Consider the following 19,557-nt stretch of genomic DNA (forward strand, 5'->3'; position numbering starts at 1 on the left):
AAGGTCTCGTCCCGATCTCTAGTCATCCAATGATATTTATGGTGCTTGTATCATCACTGTGACACTTACGTACTGTATCTTTATATTTAATATGCATACAAAATAATGTTATCGGCGATTAAATGAATTCTTTGGCAGTGGTATTACAATAACAGTGCAGTTCATTTCACTTTCATGAGCAAATAAAGTCTTAATAAAATATGAACAATAATACAAATAGAGAATGTATACTTTATGGTTTATGTTTGTAAATGTATAAAATGCACCAAAACATAATAAAACATGAGGGTGAGTAAATGATGTCAGAATGTTCATCTTTGGGTGAAATAGTCCTTTTTAACCCATTTTATATGGGAAGAAGAGTTTTTAAGGGTCTATCAAGGGTTCATGTAGACAAACTCCACACAAATTTTCCCTGAATAAGAATGTAACTGTGCAAATTTTCCCTCTTGCTACACTGTTTACCGGCTTTCAGTCTCACTGTCCGAGGATCCATTTTTAGATGAGGATTTTTCCTCATTCCTCAGTGACAGAGTGGCGTTTTTTGGCATTAATCGATTGGTCTGTTTGTGACCCCTCAGCTGAAGGACTCTTTGTTGAACTCAAAGGCAGTTCCTGAGTGTGGGTTTGAATTGCACAGAGTGTGTAACGCTTTTGAGATCCCTTTGGGTCCACAGCAGAAAACCCCCACTCTCTTACTGCAGGACAAACACACACATCATCATATTTCATTATTGCAATCATTAAGACGGTCTGCATAACTACATTATTTCAGACTGCGTTCATCATACTCACAGCTGATTGGCTCTCCCTATTTCCCGGAAAAGGAGCTTCCACTTTGGTCGACCAATCCGAAGCCTGGAGCTCAAGAAACGGTAACGTTCCTCACCGATGCTCTTCAGAACACACAATGAAAGAAAAACTTAAATATGATGATAAAAGGTAAAGCAATGCAATTGATATATGCTTACATCTACAAAACTCACCGAAACTACATAATTTAGGGCAATATTCGTAAATAACTAATAAAAAATGAGATTAAAGTGCACACCTGTAATTCCTGAGCATTACTGAGGTAGAGCTGAACATTGAGATAGTCTGGACGATTGTCCCGCCACAGCTACAGACAGAGAAATACTTGTTATTGAAAGGATATTAACCCTGTAAAGCATGAATGAAATAATAATCAGTGTTTAATTTTCTGAACTATATTTGATCCATCAGGCTTTTATGGCCCATATTATGATATAGTGAGAATATGGAGCTTAAACTCAAGGAAAAAACAGCTCAATTTTATTCAGAGGCCCAAACTGAGCAAAAATATGCAATTTGGTGGAGACGCTGATATTTATAAGATCAAAAAGTAAGATGAAATTCTGATTCTTGTAATGTCAATCAAAGAGATCTTCATAACAGTATAGCAGACACTTGCATAAAATGCATATAAATATCAGTCGACGTTCTATATCTGCCAATAAAAATAAGATGATATTTAAATGCTTAGTTTTATGATCAAAGCTCTGTAGTTTTAAACATTTAATGCAATGCAATACAATGATGATTGAGAGATGAACAAATAAACCTTCCTCAAAAGCCTGAGGATCATATTTGAGACTGATGATGTATAGATAATCAAGTAAACCGAAGTAGCTTCAGTCCAGTAAGTGTTAATCTTTAAATATTACTGACAATATAAAAGTTATTCTTATGTTTACTTTATAAAATTCAGAATTTTTGAATCATTTTTTTTTTTTAGTTACGAGCTGAAGGTGGATGTTTGTACAATTATACTAAAAGGATTTTTACTTGCTAAAAAACCTCTAAACTATCATTTAGACAACAGAAGTCATTTAGTAGATTGTGTGCAACGGGTATATCAGCAAAGTTTTGATCATGTTGGTCATTTAGAGGCCTTTTGTGTATTAAATATGATAAAGTAGTACTCTTTATAGGGTTAAAGAGCATTATTTAATATCATTATAACTATGTAGGACTGCTGAAGTTACAGAATATCAGCTCACATTACACATTAACATATGCATAACATCAGCCAGTAGGTGGCAGTATAGCCTTTAGTAACTTTCATGCATACTGCATAAGTTGTGTATATTTTGCATATTATTTTGTGTGTGTGTGTGTGTGTGTGTGTGTGTGTGTGTGTGTGTGTGTGTGTGTGTGTGTGTGTGTGTGTGTGTTTTACCCTCTCATGAAGGCCACACAGTAGATCAGCAAACCAATAGAAGGACTGAAGGTCCCTGCAGACCCAAACGAAATACAGCCTCCTAAGCTTATACTGACACCAGTCATCACTGCAACACACACAAACACATTTTCACACACTTCGCTGTGGATTTACACAATATTAATATTGTACATGCATGTGTTAAAAGTGTAAACACATAGATGATATTTACATGGCTATATTTGGAATGGAATTCTACCATACTATTTTTTATGTATAAAGTGCATATAGTCTTACTCTTTTCTGTTTGCATAGATAGTAGGATGATCAATCCCACAATGCAATGCATTCCACTTCAGTTTCCATTTCCAGTGTGATCAATAAACCCAGAAGTGATGTTTTATTTATTTTATTTATTTATTTATTTTTTTTACATCTCTGCATTATTTGATCGGACAGACAAATTTGAAGCATATTAGATCAAAATTGTATTAAAATTTGCATAAATGCAAAATCATGTATTTATGTGATGATAAACAGCACTTGCTTAAAGGAATATTTCACTTCAGAATTAAAATTTCCTGATAATGTACTCACCTGGATGTTCATGTCTTTCTTTTTTCAGTCGAAAAGAAATGAAGGTTTTTGAGAAAAACATTCCAGGATTTTTCTTCATATAGTGGACTTCACTGGGGTTCAACGGGTTGAAGGTCCAAATGTCAGTTTCAGTGCAGCTTCAAAGAGCTCTACATGATCCCAGACGAGGAATAAGGGTCTTATCTAGAGAAACCACTGGCCATTTTCTAAAAAAAAAAAAAAAGAAATTATATACTTCTTAACCACAAATGCTCGTCTTGCGCTGCTCTGCGATGCGCCACACATTACGTAATCATGTTGGAAAGGTCACGTGACGAAGGGCGAAAGTACTGATCCAGTTTCTACAAAGCGAACAAGCAAAGACTAAGTCAAATGGCCTTTATAAAAAAAAATGTAAAACAACGATGTCGTACGATTTTGAAGTTGGAGGAAAAAATGAGATGGAGTTTTTCGCCCTACCACGGTACTTCCGCCTACGTCACACTTGACCTTTCCAACGTCATTACGTAAGGTGCGTCACAGAGCAGTGCAAGATGAGCATTTGTGGTTAAAAAGTATACAAATTTTTATTTATTTTTTAATAAAAACGATTGGTGAAAATGACCGATCGTTTCACTAGATAAGACTCTTATTCCTCGTCTGGGATCGTGTAGAGCTCTTTGAAGCTGCACTGAAACTGTAATTTGGACCTTCAACCCGTTGAACCCCAGAAGTCCACTATATGGAGAAAAATCCTGGAATGTTTTCCTCAAAAACCTTCATTTCTTTTCGACTGAAGAAAGAAAAACAAACATCTTGGATGACATGGGGGTGAGTAAATTATCAGGAAATTTTAATTCTGAAGTGAACTAATCCTTTAAATTAGACATGGTGAGATCATATGACAATAATGTAGCATACTACCATTTGAAAAGTATATTGCATGATGTTTCACATTCTATTTTTAAAAAGTAACCTTTTTATATTTATCATGTATGCACTTGCCAGATGCTTTTATCTAAAGTGACATACATAGCATTCAAAGTTTACATGTTTATCAGTTCATGCATTCCCTGTGATTTGAACCCATGACCTTGGCGTTGCTACCGCCATTTGAGCTACAGGAATGCAGTATGCAGTGTGTACTGTGCAGTTTAGTTAGTGTTGCATTTAGAACACAGCCCAAGTGTTTAAGAATGATCTAATGTTACAGCTAACCACTCACAAGAGAGCCTGTAGAACACAAGCGAACGGTGTGGCTCCGATCCCTCCCGCCACGCACAAGCTGACCTCGTAATTAAACACCTCCTCAGACGGACTGCCAAACGGACCATCCACATGGACTCTGGGGCGGGACAGGAAAGCAGAACCACCAATGAGATGAGAGATGTTGTGTGGCAGCAAAATAATGCACTTCCATACTATTGTTATTACTCCATACCATGGAATACACTATACTGCAGTATGCAATCAGCTAGAATTCCATTCTAAGCATATCTAATGGAATCCTAGCATTCTAACTTCTGCATACTTCACACAGTACTCAGCTAAGGTTCCCATTAAGTTACTAAAACATTATTTCTGAATGTTCAAAACATCATTTTTAAAATGTTTTCCATTCTCTCATTTTGCAAACAAATTTAAAAAATGTTAGATGAATGTCCAACTAAAACATTTAAAAAAAACAATGAATAGATAGTTTTTGTGGTAACATTTTGAGAACATTAAAGACCAGATAACTTTAACAAATGTTCTATTAATGTTACTGCAACATTTGTTCAGAACCTTGCAAGAATGTGCATTCCATGGAGAGAATTAGCACACTATACACAGTATACATACTGAAAATTAGAACAAGTATTATACTATTCAAAACAAATCCTTCAATCATCCCACCAATAAGAAAATACTATTCGCTGCAACAGCCACTGAAGCTTTTCCACTGATAAAACCAGATTAGAAAGGAAGCAAACCCACACTTGCACACAACAGAAAAAAAACTAAATACACACACACACACACACACACACACACACACACACACACAAACACACGCCCACAAATACACACAGGATGAGGATGTACAGTAATTTGCCACAGTACACACACACACACACACACACACACACGACGGCTGCATTACTGCAAAAAAAAAAAAAAAACCTTTTATGTGAGGAAATGATGTCATTCATCCTGACTGGACGGCGAGGCTTGTTAAAGCCTGTCACCTGACACCCCGCCCACACAAAGCTGGAAAACTGCTGTTTTCCCAGGAAATTACAGGGTCAGAGGGTTGTGGCACTTCACCTCCCAATATACAGCGTTGTGCACTGAGGGATCATGACCTTTGTGAACACCGCAGATATTTTTCCCATAACACAGCCGACTTACATGGGATATCGCCTCTGTTGCATCATGGGAAGGATCTCTGAGATGTTCGACTGTTGAAGCAGAAGCTGAGAAAATCTTGCTAAAAAATAACCGAAAAAAAAATTAAACAATATATGTACAAAGAAAAAAAATGTCAAGTAGATTTTTAGAAAATGTGAGCGCTGTTCTGGGTGGTTGCTAATGTGTTGCTAAGTGTTTCAGCACGTTGCTATGTGGTTGCTAAGGCATTCTGGGTGGTTGTCAGCACGTTGGTAAGTGTTTTTGTATGTTGCTATGAAGTTGCTAAGGGTTCTAGGTGGGTGTTAACACATTATGCGGTGGTTGCTAAGGTGTTCTAAATGTTTTAGCACGTCACTACGAAGTTGCCAAGGGGTTCTAAGAGTTTTTAGCATGTTGCTATGAAGATGTTAAGAGGTTCTATGTGGTTGCTATGGTGTTGGTGTTCTAAGTGTCTTTAGCACGTTGCTATGAAGTTGCCAAAGGGTTCTGGGTGGTTGTTAGTGCGTTGCTATGTAGTTGCTATGGTGTTGTTGTTCTAAGAGTTTTTTAGAATATTGCTATGAAGTTGCCAAGGGGCCAGGGTGGTTGTTAGTATGTTTCTATGGTGTTGGTGTTCTAAGTGTCTTTAGCACACTGTTATGAAGTTGCCAAGGGGTTCTGGGTGGTTGTTAGTGTGTTGCTATGTGGTTGTTAGTATGTTGCTATGTGGTTGCTATGGTTTTGGTGTTCTAAGTGTTTTTAGCACGTTGCTATGAAGTTGCCAAGGGGTTCTAAGCGTTTTTAGCATGTTGCTATGAAGATGTTAAGAGGTTCTATGTGGTTGCTATGGTGTTGGTGTTCTAAGTGTCTTTAGCACGTTGCTATGAAGTTGCCAAGGGGTTCTGGGTGGTTGTTAGTGTGTTGCTATGTGGTTGTTAGTATGTTGCTATGTGGTTGCTATGGTTTTGGTGTTCTAAGTGTTTTTAGCACGTTGCTATGAAGTTGCCAAGGGGTTCTAAGTGTTTTTAGCATGTTGCTATGAAGATGTTAAGAGGTTCTATGTGGTTGCTATGGTGTTGGTGTTCTAAGTGTCTTTAGCACGTTGCTATGAAGTTGCCAAGGGGTTCTGGGTGGTTGTTAGTGTGTTGCTATGTGGTTGTTAGTAAGTTGCTATGTGGTTGCTATGGTTTTGGTGTTCTAAGTGTTTTTAGCACGTTGCTATGAAGTTGCCAAGGGGTTCTAAGTGTTTTTAGCATGTTGCTATGAAGATGTTAAGAGGTTCTATGTGGTTGCTATGGTGTTGGTGTTCTAAGTGTCTTTAGCACGTTGCTATGAAGTTGCCAAAGGGTTCTGGGTGGTTGTTAGTGCGTTGCTATGTAGTTGCTATGGTGTTGTTGTTCTAAGAGTTTTTTAGAATATTGCTATGAAGTTGCCAAGGGGCCAGGGTGGTTGTTATGTTGCTATGGTTTTGGTGTTCTAAGTGTTTTTAGCACACTGTTATGAAGTTGCCAAGGGGTTCTGGGTGGTTGTTAGTGTGTTGCTATGTGGTTGTTAGTATGTTGCTATGTGGTTGCTATGGTTTTGGTGTTCTAAGTGTTTTTAGCACGTTGCTATGAAGTTGCCAAGGGGTTCTAAGTGTTTTTAGCATGTTGCTATGAAGATGTTAAGAGGTTCTATGTGGTTGCTATGGTGTTGGTGTTCTAAGTGTCTTTAGCACGTTGCTATGAAGTTGCCAAGGGGTTCTGGGTGGTTGTTAGTGTGTTGCTATGTGGTTGTTAGTATGTTGCTATGTGGTTGCTATGGTTTTGGTGTTCTAAGTGTTTTTAGCACGTTGCTATGAAGTTGCCAAGGGGTTCTAAGTGTTTTTAGCATGTTGCTATGAAGATGTTAAGAGGTTCTATGTGGTTGCTATGGTGTTGGTGTTCTAAGTGTCTTTAGCACGTTGCTATGAAGTTGCCAAGGGGTTCTGGGTGGTTGTTAGTGTGTTGCTATGTGGTTGTTAGTAAGTTGCTATGTGGTTGCTATGGTTTTGGTGTTCTAAGTGTTTTTAGCACGTTGCTATGAAGTTGCCAAGGGGTTCTAAGTGTTTTTAGCATGTTGCTATGAAGATGTTAAGAGGTTCTATGTGGTTGCTATGGTGTTGGTGTTCTAAGTGTCTTTAGCACGTTGCTATGAAGTTGCCAAAGGGTTCTGGGTGGTTGTTAGTGCGTTGCTATGTAGTTGCTATGGTGTTGTTGTTCTAAGAGTTTTTTAGAATATTGCTATGAAGTTGCCAAGGGGCCAGGGTGGTTGTTAGTATGTTTCTATGGTGTTGGTGTTCTAAGTGTCTTTAGCACACTGTTATGAAGTTGCCAAGGGGTTCTGGGTGGTTGTTAGTGTGTTGCTATGTGGTTGTTAGTATGTTGCTATGTGGTTGCTATGGTTTTGGTGTTCTAAGTGTTTTTAGCATGTTGCTATGAAGTTGCCAAGGGGCCAGGGTGGTTGTTAGTGTGTTGCTATGTGGTTGTTAGTATGTTGCTATGGTGTTGTTGTTCTAAGTGTTTTTAGCACGTTGCTATGAAGTTGCCAAGGGGTTCTGGGTGGTTGTTAGTGTGTTGCTATGTAGTTGCTATGGTGTTGGCATTCTGAATGTTTTTAGCATGTTGCTATGAAGTCGCCAAGGGGTTCTGGGTGGTCGTTAGTATGTTGCTATGTGGTTGCTAAGGCGTTAAAAAGATTCTAGTGGTTGTTAAAACGTTGCTAAGTGGTTGCTAAAATGTTCTGGGTGGTTTTGAAGCCATTTCTATGCAGGGATTTTAGATATCCAGTGTGATGCCATGATGTATATAGCATGTCGCTATGTAGTTGCTAGGTCATTGGTAAGTATATAGTTACTGGCTCAAATCTCAGTGATATTCTGGTCTCTAGACATGGCAGAGTTAGTTTTATCACCTGCTGGGCATGTGTGTTTGCATTGGGTTTGTGGTATTTCTTTTGTTACAGTGTGTTTTCCTTCCAGGAATCTAGTATCTCTGAAGTATGACATAAGGGAACGAGTCTGGTACAAGACTGAGCCAACAAAAATGTGAGTGCAGGAGTGTGTTTTAATCCCAAAATCACACATTTTGAAAGAAACCTTTGAACAAGACTATACAGATCACATGGTCTTTTATTTATTATCCGTGTGTGTGTGTACTCACAGGTCCAGTCTCCCAGCACTCTGAGATGAATGCCAAATGTTTCATTCTTCCCTGTTGGACACTGAGGATCACAGTCAGACACACACAGAGAGCAGGGATTGTGTGAGGATCAGGTACAGTCATGCATTAAAGGGGACAAACCCCTGGGGGTAGGAAAACTCCAAGCAAAATGTGTGAGTGGGTAAAAAAAAGTTTTAGTAAAAAGGACTTGGCAGAGAATGCAAACTTTCTAAGTGTGTATGGGTGGAGAGGTTTATTGCTAAATTTTGCATGTTTGAAAAATGAACACATATGCTTTTTAATGGAAACATTTCCCTCATCATGGAATGCTTTGTTTCAAAGAGAGAGAGTAAGCTGATACTATAACAATCTTAAACAGAATTACATCATTGAAGATGCATTCAGCCCTGTTAGGGAAGAATGTTTATGTTCATATGCTGCCTTCAGGTCCTGCTGGGAAATTCCTGCTTATGCATTTGGAAATCGTAACTACAATGCAACGTGCATTAAAATGATATTGGACAGAATAATGCCAACATGCAATTAAAATGTGATTATGACCAATAACCATTAGCCATGTTTCTTTCACTGACACACCCAAATCTGCACCTAAATAAATTCCTTCATTTCCCACTGGTAATTATGACATTCATGTGCATTAATTTCATGAGCTTAAGTGCACTCAAATGCACTTACCGTGGTGAGAGTGAAGGGATGGTTTTCAAATGACGACACACTCGGACAGTTCAGCAGGATGTACTAGAGGATACATCACAAAAACATTAAACCTGAATAACATGAACAGAATAAATGCAGAAAAAGTGCAATTATTTGATGAAAAATACAGAAAAAAAAAAAAAAGTAATATTGTGAAATATTATTACAATTTAAAATAGCCGTTTTTTATTTGCATACATGTTAAAATGTAATGTAAAAAAAATCATACTGACCCCAAACTTTTGAACGGCATAGTAAAAGACTGAACCCTTTTTACTTAAAAAAAAGAGCAATTTCCCCTTTAAAAGTTCTAAATTCTTTGTAAACAAATTCTAATGTAACCATGAGGAGGCGGGGCTCACCTGTCCAGGGCGGGGCTTAAAGCCGTTCTTCAGCATGCGCAATTCTATGACATCACATGGATGGCTAACGACAGAAACAACGGTAACAGGAGCAGCGCTGCTTCTTATGAAACGATACAAGCGCTCGGCACAGTACAGGCAGAGAGGAGCAGAGACCCACATCCACGTCTAAAACACACACACACACACACTCAACAATTGATAATCATTCACATACAGATGTACACAAACACATTATATAAACAACATGCCCAGACGCAATTATTTAGTCTTAATCAGACAGACGGACCTGAGGGAGATGGGGTTGGAAGCGGGCCTCTTCTTGACAAACTGTCTGTGGTCCACCTGAAAACTCCACCCCCTTCTCTCTTGCTGCTCTCCGATTGGTCCATGAGTCTGAGCTGAGATTCTTGTGCATGCAGCCAGGTGGGTGGGCCTCCACGTTTGACTGATACTTTAAAGCTCCCCTATTGGATAGAGAGGCATCAATCATATCACATAAAGCATACAGGAAAAAACATCCTAATTTGCATACTTCTATTCACTAAAAGTACTTTAGTTAAAAAATGCAATATTCCTAATTTAAATAATAAGGCATACGCAAAATAAAAGGGTGGGGCCTGGTTGAGTTAGCCGACTAATCAGAGCACATTGAGCTTTTCAGAAGGAGGGGCTTCATAGAGACAGGAACTAAACAGAGAGTTACTGACAGACTGAGAAGAGAGGAGCTGCAACAATGGAGAATATGAGGAAAATAATGTGTTTTTGAACATTTAAGCATGAAAACCTGTTCTAGTAGAGCCCAAAAACAAAACCAACACTTTGTAAAAAGACATAATAGGTCAACTTTAATGATTTGCTAATGCACAAGTTCTAATCTTGCATAAATATTTTGTTTATATGTGTGTTAGGGAAATGCATTAATAAACTCACCCCACTACATGGACCATCAGAATAATGTAGAACACGATGAAGAGGTTGTGAGTGTACCAGAATATCTCGTAGCTTGAGACTCTAAGAAAAACAAACAATTGCACTCACATAAAAGCAGAGCGAGATAAAAGAACATCTAGTACAGTGTCCAGGTCTCTTAGATTGAACGAGACGCTCTTGAAGTGTCCTAAAGTGAACTAAAGCAACTCAATTATAGCAGGACAATAGAGAGGATAAACCCATCGACCCCAGATCAATCAGACGGGAAGGACCCCTCCAGGTAATGGTCTCGGTAATTATAGTCGAGTGTGTGTGTGTTTGTGTGTGTGTGAAGTCGGTCTGGGGAGAGGAGACTAGGGTCAGAGTTAGGTCAAATAACAGTTAAAGGCTTTGAGGTTCTCACCTAATAGAGTAAGACGACGCTGTAAACATCAGAAACAACACCAGCACTAACAGGACGCCAGTAACTCCAGGAACTGAGAGGAGAGCCAACAACAGGGTTATTATATTAATAAAACTTAAAGCAAAATAAAACTTAAATCAAACGTTAAATAAAACTAAATAAGATTTTTGATAATTGAAAAAGCTAAAATAAAAATAAATATAAATATTAGAAGAACAAGTTAAAACTTAAAAAAAAAAAAAAAAAAACATGAAAGAAAATGAGAAATCTTGCCTTGGCAACTGACTGAAATGAAGCACTAAAATGATTAACATTAAAGTAAAACTGAAACTGAAATAAATTAAAGTACACTAAAATTAAAATGAAAACTGAAAATATAAAAAAGTGAAGTTCAAAACTTTAAATAAATACAATGCAATATAAAATGATTGAAATAATATATTAATAATATAGTTATTTATATACAATAGTAATAATAAAAAAAACGAATAAAATTGACAAAAACACATTACAAAATTACTAAAACTTAAAGTTATTTGTATAAAAATAAAAATATAAAAATAATAATTATTAATATAAAAATTAATTAAATACTAATAATATTAAAAAAAACGACTAAAATTGGCAAAAGCGCATAAAATTACTAAAAATTAAACAAAATTATTTGAATAATATAAAATATAATATAAAATCAATATAATTATTATTAATATAAAAATTAATTAAATAATAATAATAATATTTTTTTTAAAAACTAATAAAATTGGCAAAAGCACATAACATTACTTCAAAACTTCAAATAAATAACATTTTGAATAAATAAAAACTAAAACTGAAATTAATATAAAAATTAATTAAATAATAATATTAAAAACTAATAAAATTTGATAAAAGCACAACAAAATTACAAAAAAAAATGAAAACTAAAAAATATATAAAAAGCTAATTCAAAACATTAATAAAAACTATAATCACATTTAAATAATATTAAAGTAACACATGGGGGTGTTTATTAAGTTTAGACATTAAGCTGTCTGAAATAACCTGAAATATTAATTGAATTCAGTCAGAGAGAAATTTAAACACCTCAGCTGACAATCTCACACTAACCCAACATAAAAGGAGGCAAAGTTAACAAAGTTAGAAGAATGTGTCCACATACTTTTCAAATAATCATCATACATTAAACATCATCATTTCAGTTTCACTATATTCATGTGGAAGTAAAGAAGGGAGATTTAGAAATGTGTGGCACCTGTGCTTATGATGAGAACTCTGGGATCCTGAAGAGATAAAAACACTCTGAACATCAAATCAAACTGCAAAAATAACTATATAAACCTATAACAAACTGTCATAAACATCAGATTTAAAAGTGCACTTCTTAAACAGCAAATCAGCATATCAGAATGATTTCTGAAGGATCATGTGACACTGAAGACTGGAGTAATGATGCTGAAAATTCAGCTTTGATCACAGGAATAAATTACATTTTAATATATATTCAAATAGAAAACAGTTATTTTAAATTGTAATAATATTTCACTGTTTTTGCTGCATTTTTGATCACATAAAATCAGCCTTGGTGAGCAGAAAAAATGTTTTTCTGAGGCATTATTTAATTAAAATGTATTTTGTAATGTTACCTGTCCTCGATACTGAGCGACATTGAGCGCGGGGAAATCCTCTGAATATCTGACAGAGAAACTGACCATGTTCACGAGGTGAGCGCTCACATGGACCACTGCAGACAGAAACACAAACACAAACATCATCAACTCACACAAACACACTAGGAATGACAGCATGTGTGGAAGACCATTTGTCTGTTCAACGGCTCTCTTTGTGTGTGTTTGTTGCATGCGGGTGTGTTGTCGCTTGTGTTGTAGTTGTCATGGTAGCGGGATGCCTCAGAGGTTTGTAATTAGAACAAGACCACAATGAGACAGGAAATGGGGGGGGGGGGTCTCAGACACAAGATAAAACCAGCTGGGAATCCTTCGGGATATTCCTGTGTTCTTACACACACACACACACACACACACACACCACACACCTGTCGGCCACTGCAACACTAGATGGAGTTATTCAAACTCTCAGACAGCAACATATACACACACACACACACACACACACGAATGTGTTTTCAGACAGACTAGTGACTCAACCTAAATAATCTGTTTTCCCTCCCCCGTGAATCTGCTGTGTCTGCATTGTTCTGGAGTCAGTTTGGTCTGTTCATGGACTGTCTGGTTCATATCGTACTAAAAATGGTACAATCTTTGGAAAAATGACAAGCTGCATCTGATTGTTTGGCCTTACGAACAACAAATCTAAAGGTTTCCAGGCTGCTTCTATGACACATCCGAGGAGGAAGTCACAAGATTTGACAAAGTTTGAAGGGTCATTGTGTCAAATCTTGTTCTTGAGACACTTCATAGCAAGTAAACTAGATATTTCGGAGCATAAAGGTGCGGTCGCGTTAGCGAAATTTCACAAACAAAAAGGTCCACTGTGTATTGTCAGTAGAGTATGGTTGGTTCCGGAAGTATTTTTTCTATTCATTTCTTCCATAGGGGTTTCAAAAACATTATAAGACATGAACCAAGCCAATCAGCTACGAGGTGAATCATAACATACGAACTTTGATTTGAAGCAAAAAAGTATTTGAAAATAATAAAACAAAGATATAAGACTTAACAGTTTTACTGAGGGAAAGAACTACAATCGCATTTAAAAATGTTGATTAAAAATATATAAACAATATATAAGTTTATTGCAAAATATGCATATATATTGAAATATTTAAGTATTTTGAGAGCCTAGGGAGACTGTCTCAAATACGTCATTAGCAATGCTTCATGGGAGTGGCTAAAGAGATCTTTTTGCATGTTTTGCTTGTTTTGACTCTGACTGGTGGAATTTTCTATACAGCATCATGGGTAATGTAGTTCTTCACCATGAATTCTGCTGTTAAACATGATTATTTTAAATTTAATGCAGGATTCAACAGACGCAAATACTAATAATTAACAACCTCGTAGCTCACGGTAAAACTGTCTTTAAAGGTTTATAAGTTACCCTTAAAAATCTTTTTCCTGATGGAGAAAATGGATGGAGTTTTTACTTCTGGAAACCCGACTCTATAGTTGCACTCTATAGTGTATTAATGTATGAAGCACAGCTCACACAGAAGTCACTTTCAACTTTCTGCTGGTCAACATGGCGAATTGACCAACTTCAACCCATTATGAAATCTGCGTGAGGAAATGGATTCCTACTGAAACATGTAACAATGTAAATGTAACTGCAACTGAACTGTTGTTTTTTCAATTTCGGATTCAAAGTATGTAAAAAAAACTATACCAAAAATGTCATCATTAAAACTACGCTGAGAATCTGGAGGCAATTCAGACACCACTTTGGATTACAAACCTATTCTATCTTCGCACCTATAGCAGCAAATGATGGATAGTTCTTTTTCACAGTGTTCAGCAGTGGGCATTATAACATTTAATGATCTATATATAGATAATGTCTTTGCATCTTTCCAGCAACTAGCAGAAAAATTTACATTGCCTATACCCCACTTTTTTAGGTATTTGCAGGTTCGCAGCTTTGTTCGGGACATGCACCCTCAATTTCCAAATCTCCCTAGAGCTACTCCTATTGACTTTTTTTTTCCAAGCACACCCATATTATGAAGGGTATGATCTCATAGCTTTATAATGCAATTTGCACTTTGCGTGAATGCCCACTTGCAACTATTAAATCTCAGTGGGAGGAGGACATAAGAGAGAATATTTCAGAAGAACAGTGGGAAAGGATTCTACGGCATGTGCACTCTTCATCTTTTTGTGCCAGACATGCTCTGATTCAGTTTAAAATTCTTCACCGTACCCATTGGACCAAAGTTAGACTTTCAAAAATATATCCTGAAGTGGATCCCACATGTGACCGTTGTCACCAGGCCCATGCAACCACTGGACACATGTTTTGGTCCTGTCCCTCTCTACAGAATTATTGGTCCCAAATCTTTAAAACATTATCTGAAGTTCTTAAAAATCATATCGGACCTCTGGCTTTCACTGCTTTATTTGGTACTCTTTCCCCTTCTCTTGACATGCCCAAATATAAGTCTGACTTTGTAGCCTTTGTCACACTGCTGGCAAGGCGTTTAATTTTATTAAACTGGAAAACGCCTAACCCTCCTACTCGTTCTTTATGGATTAAAGATATTTTCCATTTTATTAAACTAGAAAAAAATCAGACACACAATGAAGGGATCCTCTGATCATTTCAATAGAATTTGGGGACCTCTCCTAGGATATGTACGAAAATGAAAGGCCCTCATTCACCTGACTATACATCTCCTCTGGTAGTAATTATTTTCCTCCCCCAGTATATAGACTGGTACCCTACTTTAGGGATATGTCGGCTGTGCTCAGTATGCTTAGCACCTTTTTGTACCTGTGATTTTATTTTGTAAAGAATTATTTATTTTTATTATTATTTATTTATTTATTTTTTGGATGACCAAGCTTTATAAGGTTTTTTTTTTTTATAGTATTCATTTTATTCTGGTGTTATTTGTTGTGTGGATCCTTTTATTAACAAAAGATGTATATGGAGGTTATAGAAGTATATGTATATGTTATATTTTGCTAATATGGAAAATTTAAATAAAGTGAGGGAAAAAAAAAGTATGTAAAAAACAAAAACAAATGTATGTTAAAATATATTCTCTTAACTCAGTTTATTGTTCATTGACTACTATTATTATGCTATTCATGGGTTTATCTCCGTCAATCTATTTCCAGCTCAACCAATAGCGTGAGTTTGGGGCGTGGCTACTCTAGCAGGCGGAGCCAGAGGGTGTTTAGTTTTACAAGCCAAAATTCACTGCATGTAGACAGTTGTGGCACCAAGTTGCACCCGGTGCAGATGATGCTCACATTAGATGTTCACTATAGAGTGTTTGATTGCTCATGACACATAGCAACACAGCTAAAAATACTGAAAGCAACCTACTTATACTTGTTGAGACCTGCCTTCACAAGCACCCTTACATGTAATTCTGCTAGGTACCACTAGTGTCGCAGAAACCTCATCCTTCACCTTATCAGCATCCTAAATGACATGTACAACAAGCAAACTTTGTCAGTCAGACAGTCTCTTTTGTCTATGTGGGTGATTTAAGCTGTGGTGTGGACTGGACTATATGATGAAACAACACAAACTATGGTTGGTATCTCACCTGAGAAGACGCATATAGTGACTCCACATGCCACATGAAATGTCTTACTCTTATCTAGCAGCCGACGAAAACGTCTACTGGTTACCTAAGAGAAATAATCAGCTCAGCAGCAAAATATCTTTTATTCTTTCGACATCTTTACTCTATATGAAATGCATATAGATAGATCTAGTCATGAGAATTAAAAAAAAAATAAACCACCCTCCCAAAATCTTTCACAGTAAGATCAATAACATGCATTTAAAAATTTTTTAGTTCATGCTGCCTTTAAGAGAGCAAGAGAAAGAGAGAGGGCAACTTTTCTCAAAGTGCACGTGATGTCTGTCTCACCCGCTGGGATCCTCGCAGGAAGGTAAGCAGCAATCTGCACATGGGCAGCAGCACCAGACTGCAGTTGAAGTTTAGAACGGAGGCTGACGCTCGACTGATGCAGAGACCCAGCTGGAGAAACACACACACAGTTAGAGCAGGTGCTTTCAGGCTTTTTAATGAGCGCAAATATGATGAAAAAGACACCCTCCCTAGATCATAAAGGCTGCCATATATTTTAAAACTCAATTATACTGTGAGAAAAATAGTGCTGTTTAAAAAAAAAAAAAAAAAAAAAAAAATGATTTAAAAAATAATAATAATAATAATAATAATAATAATAATAATTGGCATTCATGTTGTAATTGTACAAAAACATCAAGAAATGTTAATTAAAAAAAATTACAAATTCAATATAATTATTATTCTTTTTCACCAAAAATATGAAAAAGATAATATTATAATTGTAAGAAATGGTTATAATATTATCTTAAAATATTACTAATTCAAAATATTTATTAATAATTTTCACAAAAATTATTAATAAGATAATATTATAATTTAAAGAAATGGTTATAATAAGAAATATTTATAAAATTATCTTTGAAAATATTCATTCAAAATAATTTTCACAGAAAAAAAAACAGGTCTAAACCAACTTTTTTTTACACTTTCTATAAAGATTTAAACCTGAAATAAAGTAGAAATTCTCTATTGTGTGTGTGTGTGTGTGTGTGTGTGTGTGTGTGTGTGCGCGCAGCAGTGGTGTTTGATCATTGTTTCCTGTACAGAAGTGAGCGTGCCGTTACACGTCTGTTCAGCCCTATACAGAAACTCAACAACCCTGCTGCATATGAGGGATCACACACACACACACACACATACAGTGTAAAACTGCTGCAGTTGTCCAATTCTGGCCAAAAAGGTCTCTCTGTCTTAGTTAACAACTTCGGAAAGTTGTGTGTCCCTGTGCAGCATCTTTCCAGGACAATAAACAATTACCCTGATTCACACTGCTGTGTTGTAGACATCCTGTCCATCTCACACCAACACACCGTCAGTACATACAAACACACACATCTCACACTGTAAAATACAAACACACACCTGTCAAACTCGACACACAACCCTCTCAAGTCTTGCACGCAAACACACACAAATCCACAGTACACACAAACTGTCAAACTCATATCTCAATGGCTACACACAAACACACCTCAAACTCAACAAACACATCTTAAAGTATAAAACAAAACAATAATCACCTCTCAAACACACTCAGTCTCTACAAACACCACCAAAACTTTATCATGCAGGTCAAAAAAGTCGCACACAGCTGTAAAACTCACACTTCCCAAACACATAAACTCAGTTCTTACCCCCAGCATCTTGTGTAGATAATAATACTGCGCTCCGCTGTAGTACAACACGAATGTTCTCCAGAACAGAAGGACATTCACTGCAACCCAAACCATCTGACCAAAACAAACACACACACACACACACACACACAAATTAAAGTACAACAATCCGTCTGACAACATCTCACCTGTTCAGCAAACACAGACATCTCAATGCACGCGTCTATATGGATACTGTGACAACAGTAGTAGCCTAATAAATCTCTCCTCTCACCATGATCAAGTGTTTGGGTCCTTCATTGGCCCTCCAGCTCTTCAGCGCGACGCTCATGATCCTCTCTATCGCGCGCGCTCTTTACGCACCGCAACGCAAGTCGTCTAACCGCAAAACGCCGGTAAACATCACCGGTGCAGTTACTGTCCACTCCGTTACATGATGGTAATCATGTTCTTCTGTCTGTCGGCTTCTCCGTGACTCCGCGTGCCGTTCATGTTCTCACGCGCCTCCCACCACAAGCACGCCCGGTTCTGGACCCCGCCATGCAAACATCCTGTCAGGTCACGGGTGAATAAATAAATATATATATATATATATATATATATATATATATATATATATATATATAATGAGGATTTTCTACTACTAGGCTACTACTACTATTAATAATAATAAGCAGCGGTGGGCAGATTACTTGCAAACTGTAGTTAGTAAGCTAACATAATGATTAGTTTAGGTAATGTATTCTGAGTACTTTTATATTACTTTTGACCTAACTTGTTTATAACTTAGATTTGAATGGGATTATTGTGTACCATATATATATATATATACCACATATATATATATATATATATATATATATATATATATATATATCTTATTTTGTTAAAATTATTCACATTTTCACAGATTCTGCAAGGGGTTCACAAACTTTCGCATAACACTGTATATATATATATATATATATATATATATATAATATTATGAACATGAAATAAAGCGATAGTTCACCCAAAAATGAAAATTCTGTCATCATTTACTCATCCTGAAGTTGTTCCAAACCTGTATGAATTTCTTCTGCTGAACACAACAGAAGATATTTTGAAGAATGTTGGTAACCAAACGTTTGTTGAACCCCATTGACTTCCATAGTATTTTTTTCCGACAACTGTTTGGTTACACATATTCTTCAAAACATAATATTCTGTGTTCAGCAGAAGAAATAAATTCATACAGGTTTGGAACAAATTGAGGATGAGTAAATGATGACAGAATTTTCATTTTTGGCTGAACTATCCCATTAAGCATTACATTACTTCTAGAAGTTAATTTCAGTTCATTTACCCTTCACTCTTTGAACTATTATAAAAAATAATATTTTTGTCCCCTAGCGCAGCGTTTTTAAACAAAACACTAAAGTCTTTTATTTTTATTTGCACATGTGACTTTGTTGCTATGTTTACTACTTTTTAATACTTTTTTTTAACCTTTTCTCTTAAACGTTTGAGGTTACTGAAAAACTGCTTGAAAAATGTCACAGAAAGAGAGAGAATATATATCTTTCTGCCTACTTTTTAAGAACCCAGTTTTTTGTTTCTTGGAGGGGTTACATGAGGTCAGTTGCATAAACTGCTTAGACTAAAGTTAGTCATCTAATTTTATTCTTTAAGACTGGCCATAAAGTTAGTTACATAAAAAGGTACATTGGTATCATTTGAATTGGAAAAATAAGACGGATTACCCCTTGGTTATAGTTGGTCAATGTTTAAGACGGTCTTAATTTAGTGGCTAAGCTTATGCAACTGGCCACTGGATACATGAATTAAACATGAATCAACAGCGCCATCTATTGCACGAGAGACAGAGTCGAAACGAGTGGCTCTATTTCATTTGTACACAGCCAGTTA

General features: G+C 36.4%; 1 protein-coding gene across 3 annotated transcripts; it reads right to left on the reverse strand.

Moving 5' to 3' along the window:
- Positions 1-70: 70 nt before the first annotated feature.
- LOC127496051 (NADPH oxidase 4) lies at positions 71-18,198 on the reverse strand. Of its 3 annotated transcripts, none has more exons than XM_051863633.1 (18): positions 17,924-18,198; positions 17,668-17,763; positions 16,310-16,420; positions 15,980-16,064; positions 12,369-12,466; positions 11,978-12,005; positions 10,723-10,795; positions 10,320-10,400; positions 9,676-9,853; positions 9,387-9,554; positions 9,004-9,066; positions 8,308-8,368; positions 5,150-5,228; positions 3,984-4,103; positions 2,201-2,309; positions 1,052-1,120; positions 796-896; positions 71-698 (listed from the first exon to the last, which is right to left on the reverse strand). In XM_051863633.1, exons 1-18 carry the CDS (start codon positions 17,978-17,980, stop codon positions 578-580), a joined length of 1,698 nt encoding a protein of 565 aa, XP_051719593.1. In that variant the 5' UTR covers positions 17,981-18,198; the 3' UTR covers positions 71-577. The 3 variants fall into 3 exon arrangements, with proteins under 3 accessions (XP_051719593.1, XP_051719596.1, XP_051719594.1); XM_051863636.1 differs by lacking the exon at positions 17,924-18,198 and adding an exon at positions 15,792-15,852 and having other exon boundaries at positions 17,668-17,742; XM_051863634.1 differs by lacking the exon at positions 17,668-17,763.
- Positions 18,199-19,557: the final 1,359 nt, after the last annotated feature.

The sequence above is a fragment of the Ctenopharyngodon idella genome, chromosome 15, assembly GCF_019924925.1.
Source record: "Ctenopharyngodon idella isolate HZGC_01 chromosome 15, HZGC01, whole genome shotgun sequence".
Lineage (NCBI taxonomy): Eukaryota > Metazoa > Chordata > Actinopteri > Cypriniformes > Xenocyprididae > Ctenopharyngodon > Ctenopharyngodon idella.

Coding starts and splice junctions, on each gene's coding strand:
- LOC127496051 (XM_051863633.1), bottom strand. CDS start 17,980: ATGAGCGTCGCGCTGAAGAGCTGGAGGGCCAATGAAGGACCCAAACAC. Junction 9,555..9,675: donor TCCAACCCCATCTCCCTCAG/GTCCGTCTGTCT, acceptor TGTGTGTTTTAG/ACGTGGATGTGGGTCTCTGC. Junction 1,121..2,200: donor TGTGTGGCCTTCATGAGAGG/GTAAAACACACA, acceptor CTCTGTCTGTAG/CTGTGGCGGGACAATCGTCC.